General features: G+C 47.0%; 1 protein-coding gene across 1 annotated transcript; it reads left to right on the top strand.

Moving 5' to 3' along the window:
• SPATA19 (spermatogenesis associated 19) lies at nt 8,782-14,351 on the top strand. The gene is made up of 7 exons (XM_005699631.3): nt 8,782-8,916; nt 9,078-9,134; nt 9,606-9,698; nt 9,877-9,968; nt 12,643-12,720; nt 12,989-13,064; nt 14,179-14,351. Exons 1-6 carry the CDS (start codon nt 8,839-8,841, stop codon nt 13,053-13,055), a joined length of 465 nt encoding a protein of 154 aa, XP_005699688.1. The 5' UTR covers nt 8,782-8,838; the 3' UTR covers nt 13,056-13,064; nt 14,179-14,351.

Genomic DNA, 17,428 nt, shown 5'->3' on the forward strand with positions numbered 1-17,428 from the left:
ATTTTCCAATCGTGTTCCTTCCAAGTCCCTGAGCATTCCTCCAAACCACTGGCCACAGCTCATGGATGAGTATACAACCACAGGTCTGGCCACTCCTCCTCCCGTGCAAAGTGCACGACCTGGTGTGCTTCTTCCAGTTCTCCCTGGGAGGATTTCCCATCACCAGGTTCTTCGGGGACGTCCCAGAGAGGGCTGTATTGCTGCAGCTGCCCACCTTCAGACGGTGCCTGCCTGTCGTGCAGAACCATGACTCTGTGAATCTGGTCTGTCTTTTCACCCTCTGTCAGCTAAGCATAGAGAGCTCCCTGGGAGGCTGTTGGAGCCGACTGGGAGAGAAGGCAAAGTCCAGGGGTAGGGACCATGGACAACGAGCCATGTAACTCTTTTGTGCCTCCAGGGCCTGCCTGGGCCTGTTCTCAATGACATCACTTCTGTTTTCTGATGGGTGCTGCTATGCATGCCCAGCTCTATGGCTTGGTGGGTCAGACAACAGCCAGCTCAGGTTCACATGGTAACCTGGTGTCCATGGTTAAGCATTCAGTCTCTCCTGGGGCCCACTAGCAAATCAGAAGCTGTATATCAAAAGAAGAGTAGCTGTCCATAGAGGGACACAGAGCTTTTCTCCCAAGTCTTAATAGTCCTAACTGTGATTCACCTGTAGGGACCTCCAGAGGTTCTAAATTGCATACCTATCCACCACTGATAGTTTGAATACCACTGGACTCCTGGGTTGCATGGCCCAAATGGCCAAGCTACTTTTGGTGGTTTTCACTAACAGCCATTGAGAAGAAAGTACTTGCCAGATACATTTCTACACATTGGGTGCAAGGGAATGTGTTACTTTGTTGACCCAAAGTACATCTGGAACAGCAACTGAGTCAAAGTCTGCTCCTGGTTCAGTTCAGTTCAGTTCAGTCGCTCAGTCATGTTCGACTCTTTGTGACCCCATGAATCGCAGCACGCCAGGCCTTCCTGTCCATCACCAACTCCCAGAATTCACTCAGACTCATGTTCATTGAGTCAGTGATGCCATCCAGCCATCTCATCCTCTGTTGTCCCCTTCTCCTCCTGCCCCCAATCCCTCCCAGCATCAGAGTCTTCCAATGAGTCAACTCTTCGCATGAGGTGGCCCCAGTACTGGAGTTTCAGCTTCAGCATCATTCCTTCCAAAGAAATCCCAGGGCTGGTCTCCTTCAGAATGGACTTTTTGGATCTCCTTGCAGTCCAAGGGACTCTCAAGAGTCTTCTCCAACACCACAGTTCAAAAGCCTCAATTCTTTGGTGCTCAGCTTTCTTCACAGTCCAACTCTTACATCCATACATGACCACTGGAAAAACCATAGCCTCGACTAGATGGACCTTTGTTGGCAAAGTAATGTCTCTGCTTTTCAATATGCTATCTAGGTTGGTCATAACTTTTCTTCCAAAGAGTAAGCGTCTTTTAATTTCATGGCTGCAATCACCATATGCAGTGATTTTGGAGCCCCCCAAAATAAAGTCTGATGCTGTTTCTACTGTTTCCCCATCTATTTCCCATGAAGTGATTGGACCAGATACACTGGCTTAAATCAGAATGGATTAAAGGGCCATGACTGTTTTTATCATTCAAGTTAGACTTCTGTTTACTTGTCCTAAAGTTCTCTCACTTAAGTAGATCAAGCAAGAATTTAGTGAACCGCTCATCTATTTCATTTCTAGGGACACTATGAGCAACTAGCCAACTCCATAGGTCTCTGTAAGTCAGACTTTTTATTACTGCTTTGTCTTCGTTGGAAAAAAAAATGTGTATTTAGGTCTCTGGCCCATTTTTTGATTGGACTGTTTGTCTTTTTTGATATTGAGCCACGCAGTTTGCGAATATTTTCTCCCATTCTGTGGCTTGTCTTTTCATTTTGTTTATTGGTTTCCTTTGCTATACAAAAACTTTTGAGTTTAATTAGATTCCATTTGTTTACTTTTGTTTTTATTTCCATTACTCTGAGAGATGGATAGAAAAAGATATTTGCTGTGATTTATATCAAAGAGTGTTGTGCCTATGTTTTCCTCTAAGAGTGTTACAGTGTCTGGTCTCATATTTAGGTCTTTAATTGATTTTTATTTTTTTTTGTGGTGTTAAAAGGACTTCCCTGTAGCTCAAATGGTAAAGATTCTGCCTGCAATGCAGGGGACTGGGGTTCAATCCCTGGATCAGGAAGATCTTCTGGAGAAAGGAATGGCAATCCACTCTAGTATTCTTGCCTGGAGAATCCCATGCACAGAGGAGTCTGGTGAGCCACAGTCTGTGGGGTTACAAAGAATTGGACACGACTGAGTGATAACATATTTACTTACTATGGTGTTAAAAAATGTTCTAATTTCAGTTTTTTACATGTAGCTGTTCAGTTTTCCCAGCACCATTTTTTGAAGACTATCTGTCCTCTGTTGCACAGTCTTGCCTTCTGTGACATAGATTACTTGATCACAGATGCATGGGTTAGTTTCTGGGTTTCCTATCCTATTCCATTGATCTATATATAGTTCCATTTTTGTGCCTGTACTAGGCTATTTAATGACTATAGTTTTGTAGTATAGTCTGAAGTCAGGGAGCCTGATTTCTCCAGTTCCGTTTTTCTTTTTCAAGATTCCTTTGGCTATTTCTGGTCTTTTGTGTCTCCATACAAATTTTAAGTGTTTTTTTTTTTTTTTTTTTTTTTTTTTTTTTTACTAGTTCTCTGAAAAATGCTCTTAGTTATTTGCTGGGAATTGCATTGGATCTTTAGATTGCCTAGGATAGTATATTCATTTCCATAATATTGATTCTCCCAATCCAAGCACATGGTATTTCTTTTTATCTGTTTGTGTTATCTTCAATTTCTTTTATCAGCATCTTATAGTTTTCAGAGTACATGTCTTTTGCCTCCTTAGGTAGGCTTATTTGTAACTAGGCATTTTATCCTTTTTGATGCAATGGAAAATAGTATTGTTTCTTGAATTTCTCTTTCTGATCTTTTGTTTTTAGTGTAAAGAAATGAAACAGATTTCTGTGTGCTGATTTTATAACCTGCAACTTTACCAAATTTATTGATGAGCTCTAGGAGTTTTCTGGTGTCATCTTTAGGATTTTCTATTTATAGTACCATATCATCTGCAAACAGTGACAGTTTCCTTCTTTTTCCCCATTTGAATTCCTTATATTTCTCTGGTTGCCATAGCTAGGACTTCTAAAACTATACTGAATAAAAGTGGTGAGAGTGGACCTCCTTGTCTCGCTCCTGGTCTTAGAGGAAATGCTTTCAGCTTTTCACCATTGAGTAGGATATTAGCTGCAGGTTTGCTGTTATATGGCCTTTATTATGTTGAGGTATGTTCCTTGCATGGCCACTTTCTAGAGAGTTCTTATCATAAATGATGCGGAATTTCATCAAAAGCTTTTTCTGCATCTATTAAGATAATCATATGCTTTTATTCTTCAGTTTGTTGATGCGGTATATCACATTGATTGCTTGCAGATATTGAAAAATCCTTGCATCCTTGGGATAAATCTCATTAGATCATGGTATATAATCCTTTTAATATATTGTTAAGTTTGAATCGCTAGTATTTTGTTGAGGATTTTTGTGTCTGTGTTCGTCAGTGATTGTGACTTTGCTGCTAAGTCGTATCTGACTCTTTTGCAACCCCATGGACTATCGTCAGTGACATTGGCCTGTAATTTTCTTTTTTTGTGGTATCTTTGTCTGGTTTTGGTATCAGGGAGATAGTGGCTTCATAGCATGAGTTTGGGAATTTTCCTTCCTCTGCAATTTTTGAAAGTATTTCAGAAGGATAAGTGTAAGCTCTTCTCTAAATGTTTGATAAAATTTGCCTGTGAAACCATCAGGTCCTGGACTTTTGTTTGTTGGGAATTTTTTAAATCATAATTTAAATTTTAGTACTTGTGATTAGCTTGTTCATATTTTCTGTTTCTTCCTGGTTCAGTCTTGGGGGATTGTATCTTTCTAAGAATTTGTTCATTTCTTGCAGATTGCCTGTTGTATTGGCATACAGTTGCTTGTAATAGTCTCTTATGATCTTTTGTATATTTCTGTGCTGTCCGTTGTAACTTCTCCTTTTTCATTTCTAATTTTATTGATTTGAATCCTCTTCCTTTTTTTCTTGATGAGTCTGGCTAAAAGTTTGTCAGTTTTGTTGATTTTTTCAGAGTCAGCTTTTAGTTTCATTGATCTTTGCTATTGTTTTCTTCATCTCTATTTCATTTATTTCTGCTCGATCTTTATGATTTCTTTCCTTCTACTAACTTCAGGCATTTTTTTATTCTTCTTTTTCTAGTGGCTTTAGGTGTGAAAGTGAAGTCGCTCAGTCGTGTCTGATTCCCTGCAACCCCATGGACTGTAGCCTACCAGGCTCCTCCATCCATGGGATTTTCCAGGCAAGAATACTGGAGTGGGTTGCCATTTCCTTCTCCAGGGGATCTTTCCAACCCTGGGATTGAACCCAGGTCTTCCACATTGAGGGCAGACGCTTTAGGTGTAATGTTAGATTGTTTGAGACTTTCTGAGGTAAGACTATATTGCTATAAACTTTCCTCTTAGAACTGATTTTACTTCATCCCATAGGTTTCAGATAACTGTATTTTCATTTGCAGTGTCTCTAGGTATTTTTTATTTCCTCTTTGTTTTCTTCGGTGATCCATTGGTTGTTAAGTAGCATATTGTTTAGCTTCCCATGTTTGTGTTTTTTTAGCTTTTTCTTGTAGTTTATTTCCAGTCTCATAGTGTTGTGGTTGGAAAAGATGCTTGATATGATTTCAGGTTTCTTAAATTTGCTGAGGCTTGCTCTGTGGCCAGCACATGGTCAGTTCTGAGAATGTTCTCTGTGCACATGAGAAGAATGTGTATTCTGTGGCTTTCAGTGCTCCTGTATTGGGTACGTGCATAGCTCTAATTGTTGTATCTTCTTCTTGGATGGACCCCTTGATCATTATATAGTGCTCTTCCTGATCACTTGTAACACTATTTTAGAGTCTATTTTATCTGAATTGTGCATTGCTTCTCCAGCTTGTCTGTGATCGTGGATTCTGTTCCTCAAGCTGGAGAACTGTAGCTCCTCTTTGCTTCTGCTGCCCATCCTCTGGTGGTTGAAGCTCTCTAAGAGTCTTGTGTAAGCTTCCTGATGGGAGGGACTGGTGGTGGCTGAAGATGGGTCTTGTCCCTCAGGTGGGCAGGGCTGCACTCTACAAAATTTCAACTGGCTTGTCTGCTGATGAGTGGGGCTGTGTTCCTACCCTGTTCATTGTTTGGCCTGCAGGCTATTTGGTGGGGCTAATGGCATCACTGACTCGATGGATGTGAATCTGAGTGAACTCTGGGAGTTGGTGATGGACAGGGAGGCCTGGCGTGCTGCGATTCATGGGATTGCAAAGAGTTGGACACGACTGAGCGACTGAACTGAACTGAACTGAACTGAATGGCTTCTGCAAGGGCTCATGCCAATGGGTATTTCCTAGAACTGCTGCTGCTAGTGTCCCTCACCGTGGGGTGAGCCACTGCTGGCCCCTGCCTCCTCAGAAGACCCTTCAATACTAGCAGGCAGGTCTGGCTCAGTCTTTTACGGGGTCACTGTTTTTCTCCCCTGGGTCCTGGTACACATGAGACTTGCTGTGCACCCTCCAAGAGTGGAGTCTCTGTTTCCCTCAGTCCTGTGAAAGTTCAAAGCCGGACCCTCCGGGGACTCTTCCTTTTGTAGGACCCTCAGGCTGGGAAGCTTGACATGGAACTCAGAATCTTCCCTCCGTGGAACAACGTCTGTGGTATAATCATTTTCCGGTTTGTGGTTTGCCCACTTGGTAGGTATGGACATTGATTTTATCATGACACCCCTCCTACTGTCTCATTGTGGCTTCTTCTTTGTCTTTGGATGAAGGATATCTTTTTTTTGGTAAGTTCTAGTATTTTTTTGTCCATGGCTATTTAGCAGTTAGTTGTGATTATGGTGAGCTCATGACGGAGGAGCCTGGCAGCCTGCAGTCCATGGGGTCGCTAAGAGCTGGACATGACTGAGCGACTTCACTTTCACTTTTCACTTTCATGCATTGGAGAAGGAAATGGCAACCCACTCCAGAATTCTTGCCTGGAGAATCCCAGGGACGGGGGAGCCTGATGGGCTGCTTTCTATGGGGTCGCACAGAGTCGGACACGACTGAAGTGAATTAGCAGCAGCAGCAGCAGCATGTTCTTCTACTCCACCATCCTGAGCTAATCTTATGTCTAAACTTTAAAAGAGTGACAGCAACAAGTGCTGGCAGAAACAGGAAGTAACTGTTATAGGCAGTAGTTGGTACAACCGCCTTGCAGTACTTTTTGTTATACACTAGGACTAAATAATGTAAAGCCTATGGCCAAGCAGCTCCACTCTCTGTTATGTATACATGCAGAAGATCTAGTGCTTATGTCAAACAAATATTCATAGTATGAGAATATTCAAAGCAGCATCAGCTTAAAAAGGATCAAACTAGACATAACGCCAATGTCCATCAGTTGTAAATTTGTTAATTTGTGTTGTAGTCGTAATTCAGTGGGATACTAGGCAAAACACTTATGGTGATAAATGTCAAAATGCTGGTCTCCTTGTGGGTCTGAGGGCCTGCTGGGGTGCTGGAAGTGTTCTATATCTTGATACGGGTAGTGGTTAAACATATATATATATATATATGTGTGTGTGTGTGCATATATATATATACGCACTTAAACTTTTTTCTGAGCTGTGAATGTATTTATATATTTTGCTGTGTGCATTTCATAACATAGTAATAAAATGTGAGAATAGAGTTATGTATCTGTTTCATTTTGGAAACATAAACACAGATGTACAGCCTAGAAATGTATGAAAATCCTTCTGAAGAACAAGGTTGAAGAGACAGGGAAGAAGATGGAACTTCCCTCAGTGTATCCTTTCATGTAGTTTTAATTTTTCTGTAACACTAATGTGTTAGAGATTCAAAGAGTAAAATTACATCAGTAAAGATGGAAACAGTTTTTAGGAGGCAGTGGCAGAAACAGAGGTGTTGATGAGTAACTTCATCTTTTGTTTTGCATCTTCCCATCTCCCTTGGCATTCAGTTTGGGGTAGTATTACTAACACTGGCCAAAAAGCTTTAAGAAGAAGCCTTTGGGCTAGAACAGAAGAGGTGATTTTATTCCTCCATGTGCTCTCTTCCTTTTCTCTGCAGTCACACAGGTCACATCCTTACAGCATGGGACCAGAGGACAGATTTATCCCTGGATCCCTATGTCGCCACATGGAGCACAGCTGGCCTGAACTTGTGCTTTGAGAGTGCGAAATAAGCCTCTTTCATTTGGGGGACTTACTTGTTGCTGCAGGATAGCCTAGCATATTCTGATCAATAGAGAAGATGAAAAATTAAGGTGATGTTTTGAGAGTGAGGAGATATAGTGGCTATTTTAGGGAAGTTGGGGAGAGTAAGATAAAGGTTTTCTATATTCTTCAGAAGAATGAGAACACTTATAGACTGTTAGAGCTAGAAGAAAACTAGAGACATTGTATTCATTGTGAAGACAAAGAAACTGGGACCACAGGGCCTAATGATTGGGTCAAGATCACATGACAAGTTAGTGGTAGAGACAGGATCACAATCCTCATTTCTGAGGCCTTGAGAATAGTCCCAGGGTTAGACTACAACTACTTTTGAGAGCAGCTAAACAGAGTCGGACACAACTGAGCAACTTCACTTTCACTTTTCACTTTCATGCATTGGAGAAGGAAATGGCAACCCACTCCAGTGTCCTTGCCTGGAGAATCCCAGTGATGGGGAGTCTGGTGGGCTGCCGTCTATGGGGTTGCACAGAGTCGGACATGACTGAAGTGACTTAACAGCAGCAGCAAACATTTGCTTTAGACTATTCTGAACTTCACTTCCCTGGTAAAGGTTCTTGGTGGGAATCACAGCGATCTGAGCCCCTGTCAGTGTTTGCCCCCAGCTCTGCGGTTGTAACAGGATCCCTCTTTCATTTCCACTTGACTACCGAGGATGAGATGGCTGGATGGCATCACAGACTCGATGGACGTGAGTCTGGGTGAACTCCGGAAGATGGTGATGGACAGGGAGGCCTGGCGTGCTGCGATTCATGGGGTCACAAAGAGTCGGACACGACTGAGTGACTGAACTGAACTGAACTGAACCTTCTACCTAGCCAGTCTACTGTGGGTGACTTGGGAAAGTCAGGAAATATCCTTCACAAGAATTGGCACTTTCATACCCAATTTCTCTTATTGCTTATTTTTTTGTGATCTGAATCACTTGTGTGAACAAAGTAGACACAGAAATAAAGGTAATGTCCTTGTTGAGGGGTGCGCTTCTCCATCTTTTGACATTTTCTGGGTGGATAAGCCCTTTCTCCCCCAGTTTGTAAGAGTAAGGATAAGAAATGCCTATGGCAGGGTTTGAACAAATGTCTAGAGGGCCCAGGTTGTTTTGCCACAAATCTCTTTCTGCTTCAGCATTGCTCAAGACTGGGTGACCAGCCAGAAGTCTTCCTCACCCCTCCTAATTTCTGTCTATGATCCGGTAACTGCCCCTTGCACCTTCCTCAGGTTCATATCCCGAGTGCCCCCACCCGCCTCTCCATCTCTGAGCCATGGCCATCTCTAAGGTGGACACTTCCAGACCTTTGTTTTCTGTCCCCACTCTGACCCTGGGAATTAAAGGAGGTCATTGTCACATCATCACTGGCCAGCCAATCAGGTGACAGCTCCCTCCAGGACCTCCTTGTGCGAGGGGAGTTCTTAGGCTGCTTCAATGGAAGGAGGGAGCCACGTAGGAGGCCTGGCATAAGCGCAGAGATGATAATCACAACATGGATTGTGTACATCCTCGCTCGGAAAGGTGCCAGGCTCCCCTTCCCACCCAAAGTCAGCTCGGTGAGTGGGGCTGGTGATGGCTAGGTGGAGAGTATCTCAGGTACCATCTCCACTCTGAGCCCTGGAACTTCCGGAGAGGAGAGTTCATGTTAGATGCGGATAGTGGCGCAGGAGTGGGTCTCTCTACATTCTGAGGGCATTGATTTACAACTTTGTTGCAGGATGTGGAAGTTACGGAGAGCGAGGCTGTGTCTGTAGTACAGCACTGGTTGAAAAAGGTAAGGTTCCTCTGGGACTCAGGGTAGCCCAGATTGTAGAGAGCTGGACTTCTCTCTCCATAGAACCAGGAAACCCAAGTTCATTGCCCACCAGCCTGCCTGGAGCTGCGTCTGATTCATCGCATGTTTGGGAGCACCCAGTCTGTCTCCTCACCAGAGATGCTCCGGTGTCACCACCGGCCCCACCCTGCTTCTCAAGCATGGAGTGGAGGGGGCTCAGATGGGTGGCCCCTACTGCAGGATTTCTCAGGAGGACCTTGGGTTAGGGCCCATGACTTACCGAGTCCCTGGAATTCCACAGGAAGGTAGCAGCAGACGGCTTAGTGTCAGAACTGTGCAATAGTGCATGTGTAGGGATATGCATGTGTATGCTATGATAGGGAAGAATAAAAAGGAAAAGGAAGAGGGGGGGCACTGGGGACCAGATGAGTGAAGGAAATAATCCTCTGAAGGAAATCACTCACCTTTCAGACTGAAGAAGAGGCTTCCCAGGACATAAAGGAGAAGATGTCCACCAACTTCCCTCCCATGCAAGGCCAAGATGTGCATGTGACTAGAGACGTGGTAACGGAGCCTGTTAGCCGCCCATCCTGGGGGACTGGGGGGTGGGGAAGGGGAGGTGGGCCTAACACAAGGGTCCTGGGCTAGTGGGCGGAGCTTGTCCAGGCTGGACTGTACCCTGGCCATGGGTAGGCTGTACCCTGGCTGGGCAGTAACCACTGGATGCCACTGAATTTCCTAGGTGAAGCACCACCTCTCAAAGTCTGGTTTGTTAGCAAACCAGAGTCAAGAGGTCCTGGAGGAGAGAACAAGAATCCAGTTCATAAGATGGAGGTAAAGCATCTCTTTTCCCGGAGCCAGACTGTAGGGTGGGCGAAGCAGAGAAGGCACGAGCCCCCTCTCCGGGATTCCTGGCTGACACAAACCCAAGTCTGTCCTTCTCTAGAGGTGTTGACACCTTTGGCTGAGAAGTTTTGCATCCTGCCTTTGGGGTCTTAAGGGATTGTTTTTGCTGTCTTGAAAGCCCAGCTCATCCCTAAATTTTGAAATAACTGGAGGGGTTGGAAAATGGCTTGCTTACCATCTCTTAACTGCTTCTGAATACATTTTAGACTTCTGTTATTTTTGCACTTGATTTGTTCAGAAGTGGCTGCACTTTAAAGAGCAAAAAGAAAACAAGCTCTTAAAATGCAGAAGCTGAAACCCTCCTGTTGGCCAGAGGTGAGAGGAGGTTTCTCAGGCCGAGGCTGGAGTCCTGAGCTCCACGCAGCTGCACAGGCAGTGGCCACCTTCCTGGGTCCCCGCCTTCCTGCTCTGCAGAGGCTAAGTCTCCAGTCAAGGGAGCCTGGGGCCTGGAATGGGCTCACCCCCTCGGCACATGTTTCCCTGTTTCCTTCTGGGGTGTGCGTTCGCTTGGGCCTCCTCTCCCAGGAGAATCCTTGTGGCCTTCTGCTGGCCTTCCCCCTCTCATCTCTGTACTCAGCTTCCTTCCTGTGCCCCCACTGCCAGCTTTGCTCTCTCCTATCAAGAAAGATGCAGTTCCCAAGAAATGGGTTTTTGCGTCCGATCCATCATAATGCTGTTTTCCTGTGTTTATCCCTTCCAGTGGCATTACCATTTTAAAAGACGATTCAGAGGCTCAAGAACTGCATTAAGAGGAAGGGTCTAATTTGAGACCTCCCTAGGAAAGGGAGGGAAACCTGCCAAGGTGGCCCAAATCATGACCAATGATAACTGCCCCCCAGCCACTGCCCTCCACGTGGGATGCTTGTCTGCTCCCGGCCTGGCTGCGCTGCCAGCTCTAGCTGCTGTCATTCCTTGGTTTGGATAATATAAACATCCTCCTCTGGTATTTTTTAGACCTTGGCTGCATAGCGTAAGTAGGTTAAAGCTCTGGAGACGTGGGACAGGAATCAGTCAATTATCCACATAGATGTTTTCCACTCTGGGTATTCTGTGAAGATTTTAAACCAGTAAACACAGCCTGGTTCCCCCTCTGATCCTATCAGTTTTATTAAGTACGTGGTCAGGGTTGCATATCCCTTTATTAAGCACCACTGAATGTGCACTTATGTGACAGTTGTGTATTGGCCACCTGATGCTTGCTAGGCTTTCTGGAAGACAAAACAGCATAAATGAAGCCCCCATTTGAAGGCTACACAGGACGTGGGTGGAGAAACCTCTGAGCACTGAAGGACATGCTGGGGACTCCACCAGAATCCCCTGCGAGGGTACAGTGCAGGGCTGCTCCACTCGGCTTTGCTGGGCTGGTCATCTGGGCTGACCCGTGTCTGGGCAGGGACTGGACACACGGGGCCAGGTGAGGCCTCCCACAAAGGCAAGAGCCTGGCAACTTGGCCAACCCCGTCTGGCCCCTGTGGCCCCTTCTTCTTGGAGGCATCCCCTAGCCCCTCTGTCCCCTAGCCCCTCTGTCCTCTCTCTCTCTCCCTGGGCACTGGCCAGCTTCATTGTGTCTGAGCCATATTTCAGAGCACATTTGGGTTGTGTTCCTCATAGGCGGTATCAACACTGAATTCACACAGAAAACCCCAAACCTAGAAGAAAGCAGACTCAGAAGGCACTGTCAAGAATGGGGAGTCCACAAAAGAGACACAGATGTAAAGAACAGACTTTTGGACTCTGTGGGAGAGGGTGAGGGTGGGATGATTTGAGAGAATAGCATTGAAACATGTATATTACCATATGTGAAATAGATGACAAGTCCGAGTTCGATGCATGAAGCAGGGCAACCAAAGCCGGTGCACTGGGACAACCCTGAGGGATGGGATGGGGAGGGAGGAGGGAGGGGGCTTCAGGATGGGGGCACACGTACACCCATGGCTGATTCCTGTCAATGTATGGCAAAAACCACAATGTTCGAAAGTAATTAGCCTCCAATTAAAAAAAAAAAAAGAATGGGGGAGTATAAAGGGCACAGGAATGGGGCTCCAGTGGGCAAGTTGCTTTTGCTGGAGTGGAGGGTCTGTGAGGGTCTGTGGGAGTGTGGAGTTGGGAAGGGCGCAAAGTGGACGCTGGAGAGGAAGGCAAATCCAGACGGTGAAATAAGACAAAAACAGCAGCAAAGAGGAGCCTGCAGCCTCTCTGTGAAAGAATGCTCTGGCAGGATCTTTGAACCATGGTGAATATGCTCAGTGCTGATCATAGAGAGCTGGTAGGCGAGCGGGAGAGGAATTCAGAAGGGGCAAATCCTCAGCCTCAAGACCTCTGACCCACTGTGTAACTCTGGCGAAGGCGCTTAACTTCTCTGTCTCCTTGACTCTTCTTAGGAACATTTACTACCTGCCTGGGATCGCTGGGGGGCTCAGGGGTACTTGGTTGGTAAAAAGGATGCTTCTTGGTACTGATACAAAGAGGGTGGAGGACCAGCTGTAAAGCTCATGGGGACAGTCAGAACTGTGGTCCACGCGATTCCACCTCTGGCAGTTCCACAGTGACTGGTTAGTGGAAAAGGAGCCCAGGCACCCCAATACTTGACGGTGTTTTGCAGCCATACCCGTATCTTCCAAGTGCCGAGCGAGGCAAGAAACGAAGCCATGCGAGATCGGATAGAGCAGGTGAGACGAAGGTAAGCGTTAGGAACGAGATGATTTGTGTCCTAACTGGGGGCAGGTGGGTAGGGGCCTGATGGTGTCTCTGTGGGTCTCCCTCCGCCCCAACCCTGGGCCTGGCTAAGCCTGGGATCCTTCTGGACTGAGCGCCTCTTCCCAGGACTCAGCTCCAGGGCCCAGGCTCGGGCTGCAGTGGTCTGTGCTTGGGGGCTGCCGTGGTCTGTGCTCGGCGGCCTCCGCTGCCCTTCCATCTCCCTTGCCTCTCCTCTCCTCTGTCCCCTGCAGCATATGCCATCTTTCAGATGAGATCTCTCAGGAGCTTCACAACAGAAATAGCTACTCCGAATGCTAAGAGCACCAGGTGGGAGAGCCGACGGGGAGGGGCGGGGCAGAGGACGGCTCCCAGGCTGGGTGGGGGCTTGAGAGTACCAGCAAGGGGGTGCGCCAGGGCCAGTGGGGTCAAGGAGAAGGCAGCTGCCTGAGGCTCCTGCCATGCCTCTCAGATTTCCGGAAGAGCTTCGAGTCTAGGTCAGATTTGTGTCTCTGACTCTTCACTGGTGTCACAGACCAGTGCTCCTCCGTTGCTCACAGGCCCAGGGGTCTCAGGGCCTTGTAGTCGAGGCCAAGGTGGGGCCTGCAGTTCTGAGTTGCTGGCACTTCTGAGCGTGGCCATGGCTGGTCTGCTGACCCCACTTTGAGTCACAAAGTCACACAGCCCCGGAGTGGGAGGAAGGGTGCACCAGTTTTGGCTCAGCCACCGATTAGGGCCATGACTTTGGGTCCCATGAGCTCTTGGCCTGCACATGGTAGGTACCAGTGGTCATGGCAGTGGTTACTTGTGCAGCTCTGGATGGTGGTGGGCCATTGACTGGCGATGCCTCTCCAGGAACCATCTGTCCAGAAAAGGTTGTTGCACCCCTGACAGGCAGGGGCTGATGGGGTGACCACCAGCATGCTTAGAGGAGGGCCATGGAGGTGTATGTTGGTATTTATTGAGCACTTCATCTATGCCAGCTCCTGCACAAGGCACCCTGTCTGGGTTTCTCATCTGACCCGAGTGACCGTAGGGGGAGGGCGTGCTGGTGCACTGATAGTTGAAGCAGAGATAAAGCTGCCCTGGGGGGCAGACACTGGCTTTCATCTGGCTCTGGTATGGGCACTTCATGCCCAGTGCCTCAGTTTCCTGACTTGAGGACATTCCTCGTGGACCATGGCATTCTGCACGTGGCAAGTGCAGGGTCAGTGGTTTGCTAATGCCAGTAGGGGCGAGGAGTCAAGGCCTGCAGAGGCCTCTGGAGTCAGGCTCCCGTCTCAGCTCTACCCGACGCAACGGCTGTGCTCCCCATGGGCCTCCCCGCTCCTGTATCCTGCTCTGTGAACTTGGAGCGCAGTGGGCTCAGGAGGCATTGCCAGCCTTGTCCACTGCCCTTCCCACATTTCCATGTGCCCCTGGTCATTTCCCTCTTTCCAGGTAGGTGTCCTTCAGGATCAAGGAGCAGCCTGTGTTGGAAGGATGTCCACCTACCTTGACCTGAGGAGCAACCACACCTGGGTAGTGACGATCCAGCGGGTGAGCCCTGCCTTGTTATACTGGCAGCACTGGAATCTTGCTGAACTGCTGATAAAGAGACATGCTATTTAACCACCACCCCAGCCTCCGGTGTGAGTGCCTTGCTACCGTCCACTGTTCGGATCTTGAACAGCCATGGGCTTGCCTCTGGGGACACAGGCTCACTGCCTTGTGGGGAGACAGTGACAGGCCCCCACCACTGTGTGAAGCAGGGCTTGCTGGGGGCTCCTGGAGTATTAGGTGCAGGCTGTGCTGTGGCAGGAGGACTTCCTGGGGGAGGTGCGACATGTGTGCTTCACTCGAGGATTTCATGTCCTTTTACTCCTTCTCTAGAGTGCGTCCTTTCCTTACACAGACCCACGCTTCTGACCTACATCCTCTTCCTCTCTCTGAAGAACTGTTAACATTTCTTGCCAGACAGGTCTGCTGGCAACAGTTTCCTTTGTCTGAGAAAGTATTTCCACTTCATTCTGAAGGATACAGAAGTCAAGGTTTTCTTATCAACACTTCTAATATTTTGCTCCACTCTGTTCTTGCTGGCATGGTTTCTGAAGGGAAGTTGGATATAATTTTTATCGTACTTCTCTCTAGGTAAGGTCCCTCCAACCTGGCTGTCAAGATTTTTGTGTGTTTGATTTTCTGCAGTTTGAGTATGATATGCTCAGGTGTAGCTGTTTTACCATTTATCTTGCTTGGTGTTCTGAGCTTCCTGGATTTGCTGTTTGGGGTCTGTCATTAGTTTTGGAAAAATCTCAGCTATCACTTCGAATATTTTTTCTGTTCTTTTTGTTTCTCTCCTGGTTTCCCATTACTCAAATGCTGCACCTCTTGTAACTGTCCTGCAGATCTTGGATATCCTCTTTCACTTCTTTTCACTCTTTCATTCTTTTTTTTCTCTTTGTTTTTCCATTTGAAAAACTCCTGTTGACATTTCTTAAACCTCACCAACTCTTTCCTTGTCCACATGTAATCTTCAGGTGAGCCCATCAAAGACGTCCTTTGTTTCTATTTCAGTTCAGTTCAGTTCAGTTCAGTCGCTCAGGCATGTCCGACTCTTTGCAACCCCGCGAATCGCAGCACGCCAGGCCTCCCTGCCCATCACCATCTCCCGGAGTTCACTCAGACTCATGTCCATCGAGTCCGTGATGCCATCCAGCCATCTCATCCTCAGTCGTCCCCTTCTCCTCCTGCCCCCAATCCCTCCCAGCATCACAGTCTTTTTCAATGAGTCAACTCTTCACATGAGGTGGCCAAAGTACTGGAGTTTCAGCTTTAGCATCATTCCTTCCAAAGAAATCCCAGGGCTGATCTCCTTCAGAATGGACTGGTTGGATCTCCTTGCAGTCCAAGGGACTCTCAAGAGTCTTCTCCAACACCACTGTTCAAAAGCATCAATTCTTCAGCGCTCAGCCTTCTTCACAGTCCAACTCTCACATCCATACATGACCACAGCAAAAACCATAGCCTTGACTAGACGGACCTTAGTCGGCAAAGTAATGTCTCTGCTTTTGAATATGCTATCTAGGTTGGTCATAACTTTCCTTCCAAGGAGTAAGTGTCTTTTAATTTCATGGCTGCAGTCACCATCTGCAGTGATTTTGGAGCCCAAAAACATAAAGTTTGACACTGTTTCCACTGTTTCCCCATCTATTTCCCATGAAGTGATGGGACCAGATGCCATGATCTTCGCTTTCTGAATGTTGAGCTTTAAGCCAACTTTTTCACTCTCTTCTTTCACTTTCATCAAGAGGCTTTTTAGTTCCTCTTCACTTTCTGCCATAAGGGTGGTGTCATCTGCGTATCTGAGGTTATTGATATTTCTCCCGGCAATCTTGATTCCAGCTTGTGTTTCATCCAGTCCAGTGTTTCTCATGACGTACTCTGCATATAAGTTAAATAAGCAGGGTGACAATATACAGCCTTGCTGTACTCCTTTCCCGATTTGGAACCAGTCTGTTGTTCCATGTCCAGTTCTAACTGTTGCTTCTTGACCTGCATACAGATTTCTCAAGAGGCGGGTTAGGTGGCCTGGTATTCTCATCTCTTTCAGAATTTTCCACAGTTTATTGTGATCCACATAGTCAAAGGCTTTGGCATAGTCAATAAAGCAGAAATAGATGTTTTTTCTGGAACTCTCTTGCTTTTTCCATGATCCAGCGGATGTTGGCAATTTGATCTTTGGTTCCTCTGCCTTTTCTAAAACCAGCTTGAACACCAGGGAGTTCACAGTTCACGTATTGCTAAAGCCTGGCCTGGAGAATTTTGAGCAGTACTAGCATGTGAGATGAGTGCAATTGTGCAGTAGTTTGAGCATGCTTTGGCATTGCCTTTCTTTGGAATTGGAATGAAAACCGACCTTTTCCAGTCCTGTGGCCGCTGCTGAGTTTTCCAAATTTGCTGGCATATTGAGTGCAGCACTTTCACAGCATCATCTTTCAGGATTTGAAACAGCTCAACTGGAATTCCATCACCTCCACTAGCTTTGTTCGTAGTGATGCTTTCTAAGGCCCACTTGACTTCACATTCCAAGATGTCTGGCTCTAGATTAGTGATCACATCATCATGATGGGGAACATAAAGAAAACAGGACACCTGTCCCTGTCCTGGTGGAACGGTCATTCTGACAGGGGAGACGAGTTTGAGACTGTATCAGTCACAACATTCACAGCCACCATAAAGGAGAAGTATTGCCTTCAATGAGAACTTGCCCTGATCTGAGATTTACTTTCAGTTATTTAAAAATCATCACTTCATTTTTCAGATGAAGACCTGGAAGGTCAAAGAGGTTAAGTGGCTTTCCTGGTGCCACCCAGCCATGAGATACAAGGCTAGGATTGGGATCCAGGCCGTCTCAGGCCACACCACTGTGCAGTGCGCTGGGGTGAGGAGTGGACGGTGGTGGTGACCTTGACTAGCAGATGCTGAGTGGGCAGGGGTAGAGGTAGGACTGTCCTTTCCATCTGCCCCGCTGTCCCTAGCGGTCAGGAACGCCTGCCCTCATCTCCCCGTCACCGTCCCCCCCCAGCCTCCCTCCACCTGCATGTGCAGTGGAGGAGGGGGTGAGAAGAGCTGCAGCAGGAGTGGCCAGGCTGGGGGGCTCCAAGACCCGAGAGGAGTGTGGGGCCATAGAGGCAGTGCAGCAAGGCTGCTCCAGC

The sequence above is a fragment of the Capra hircus genome, chromosome 29 (genome assembly GCF_001704415.2).
Source record: "Capra hircus breed San Clemente chromosome 29, ASM170441v1, whole genome shotgun sequence".
Taxonomy (NCBI): domain Eukaryota; kingdom Metazoa; phylum Chordata; class Mammalia; order Artiodactyla; family Bovidae; genus Capra; species Capra hircus.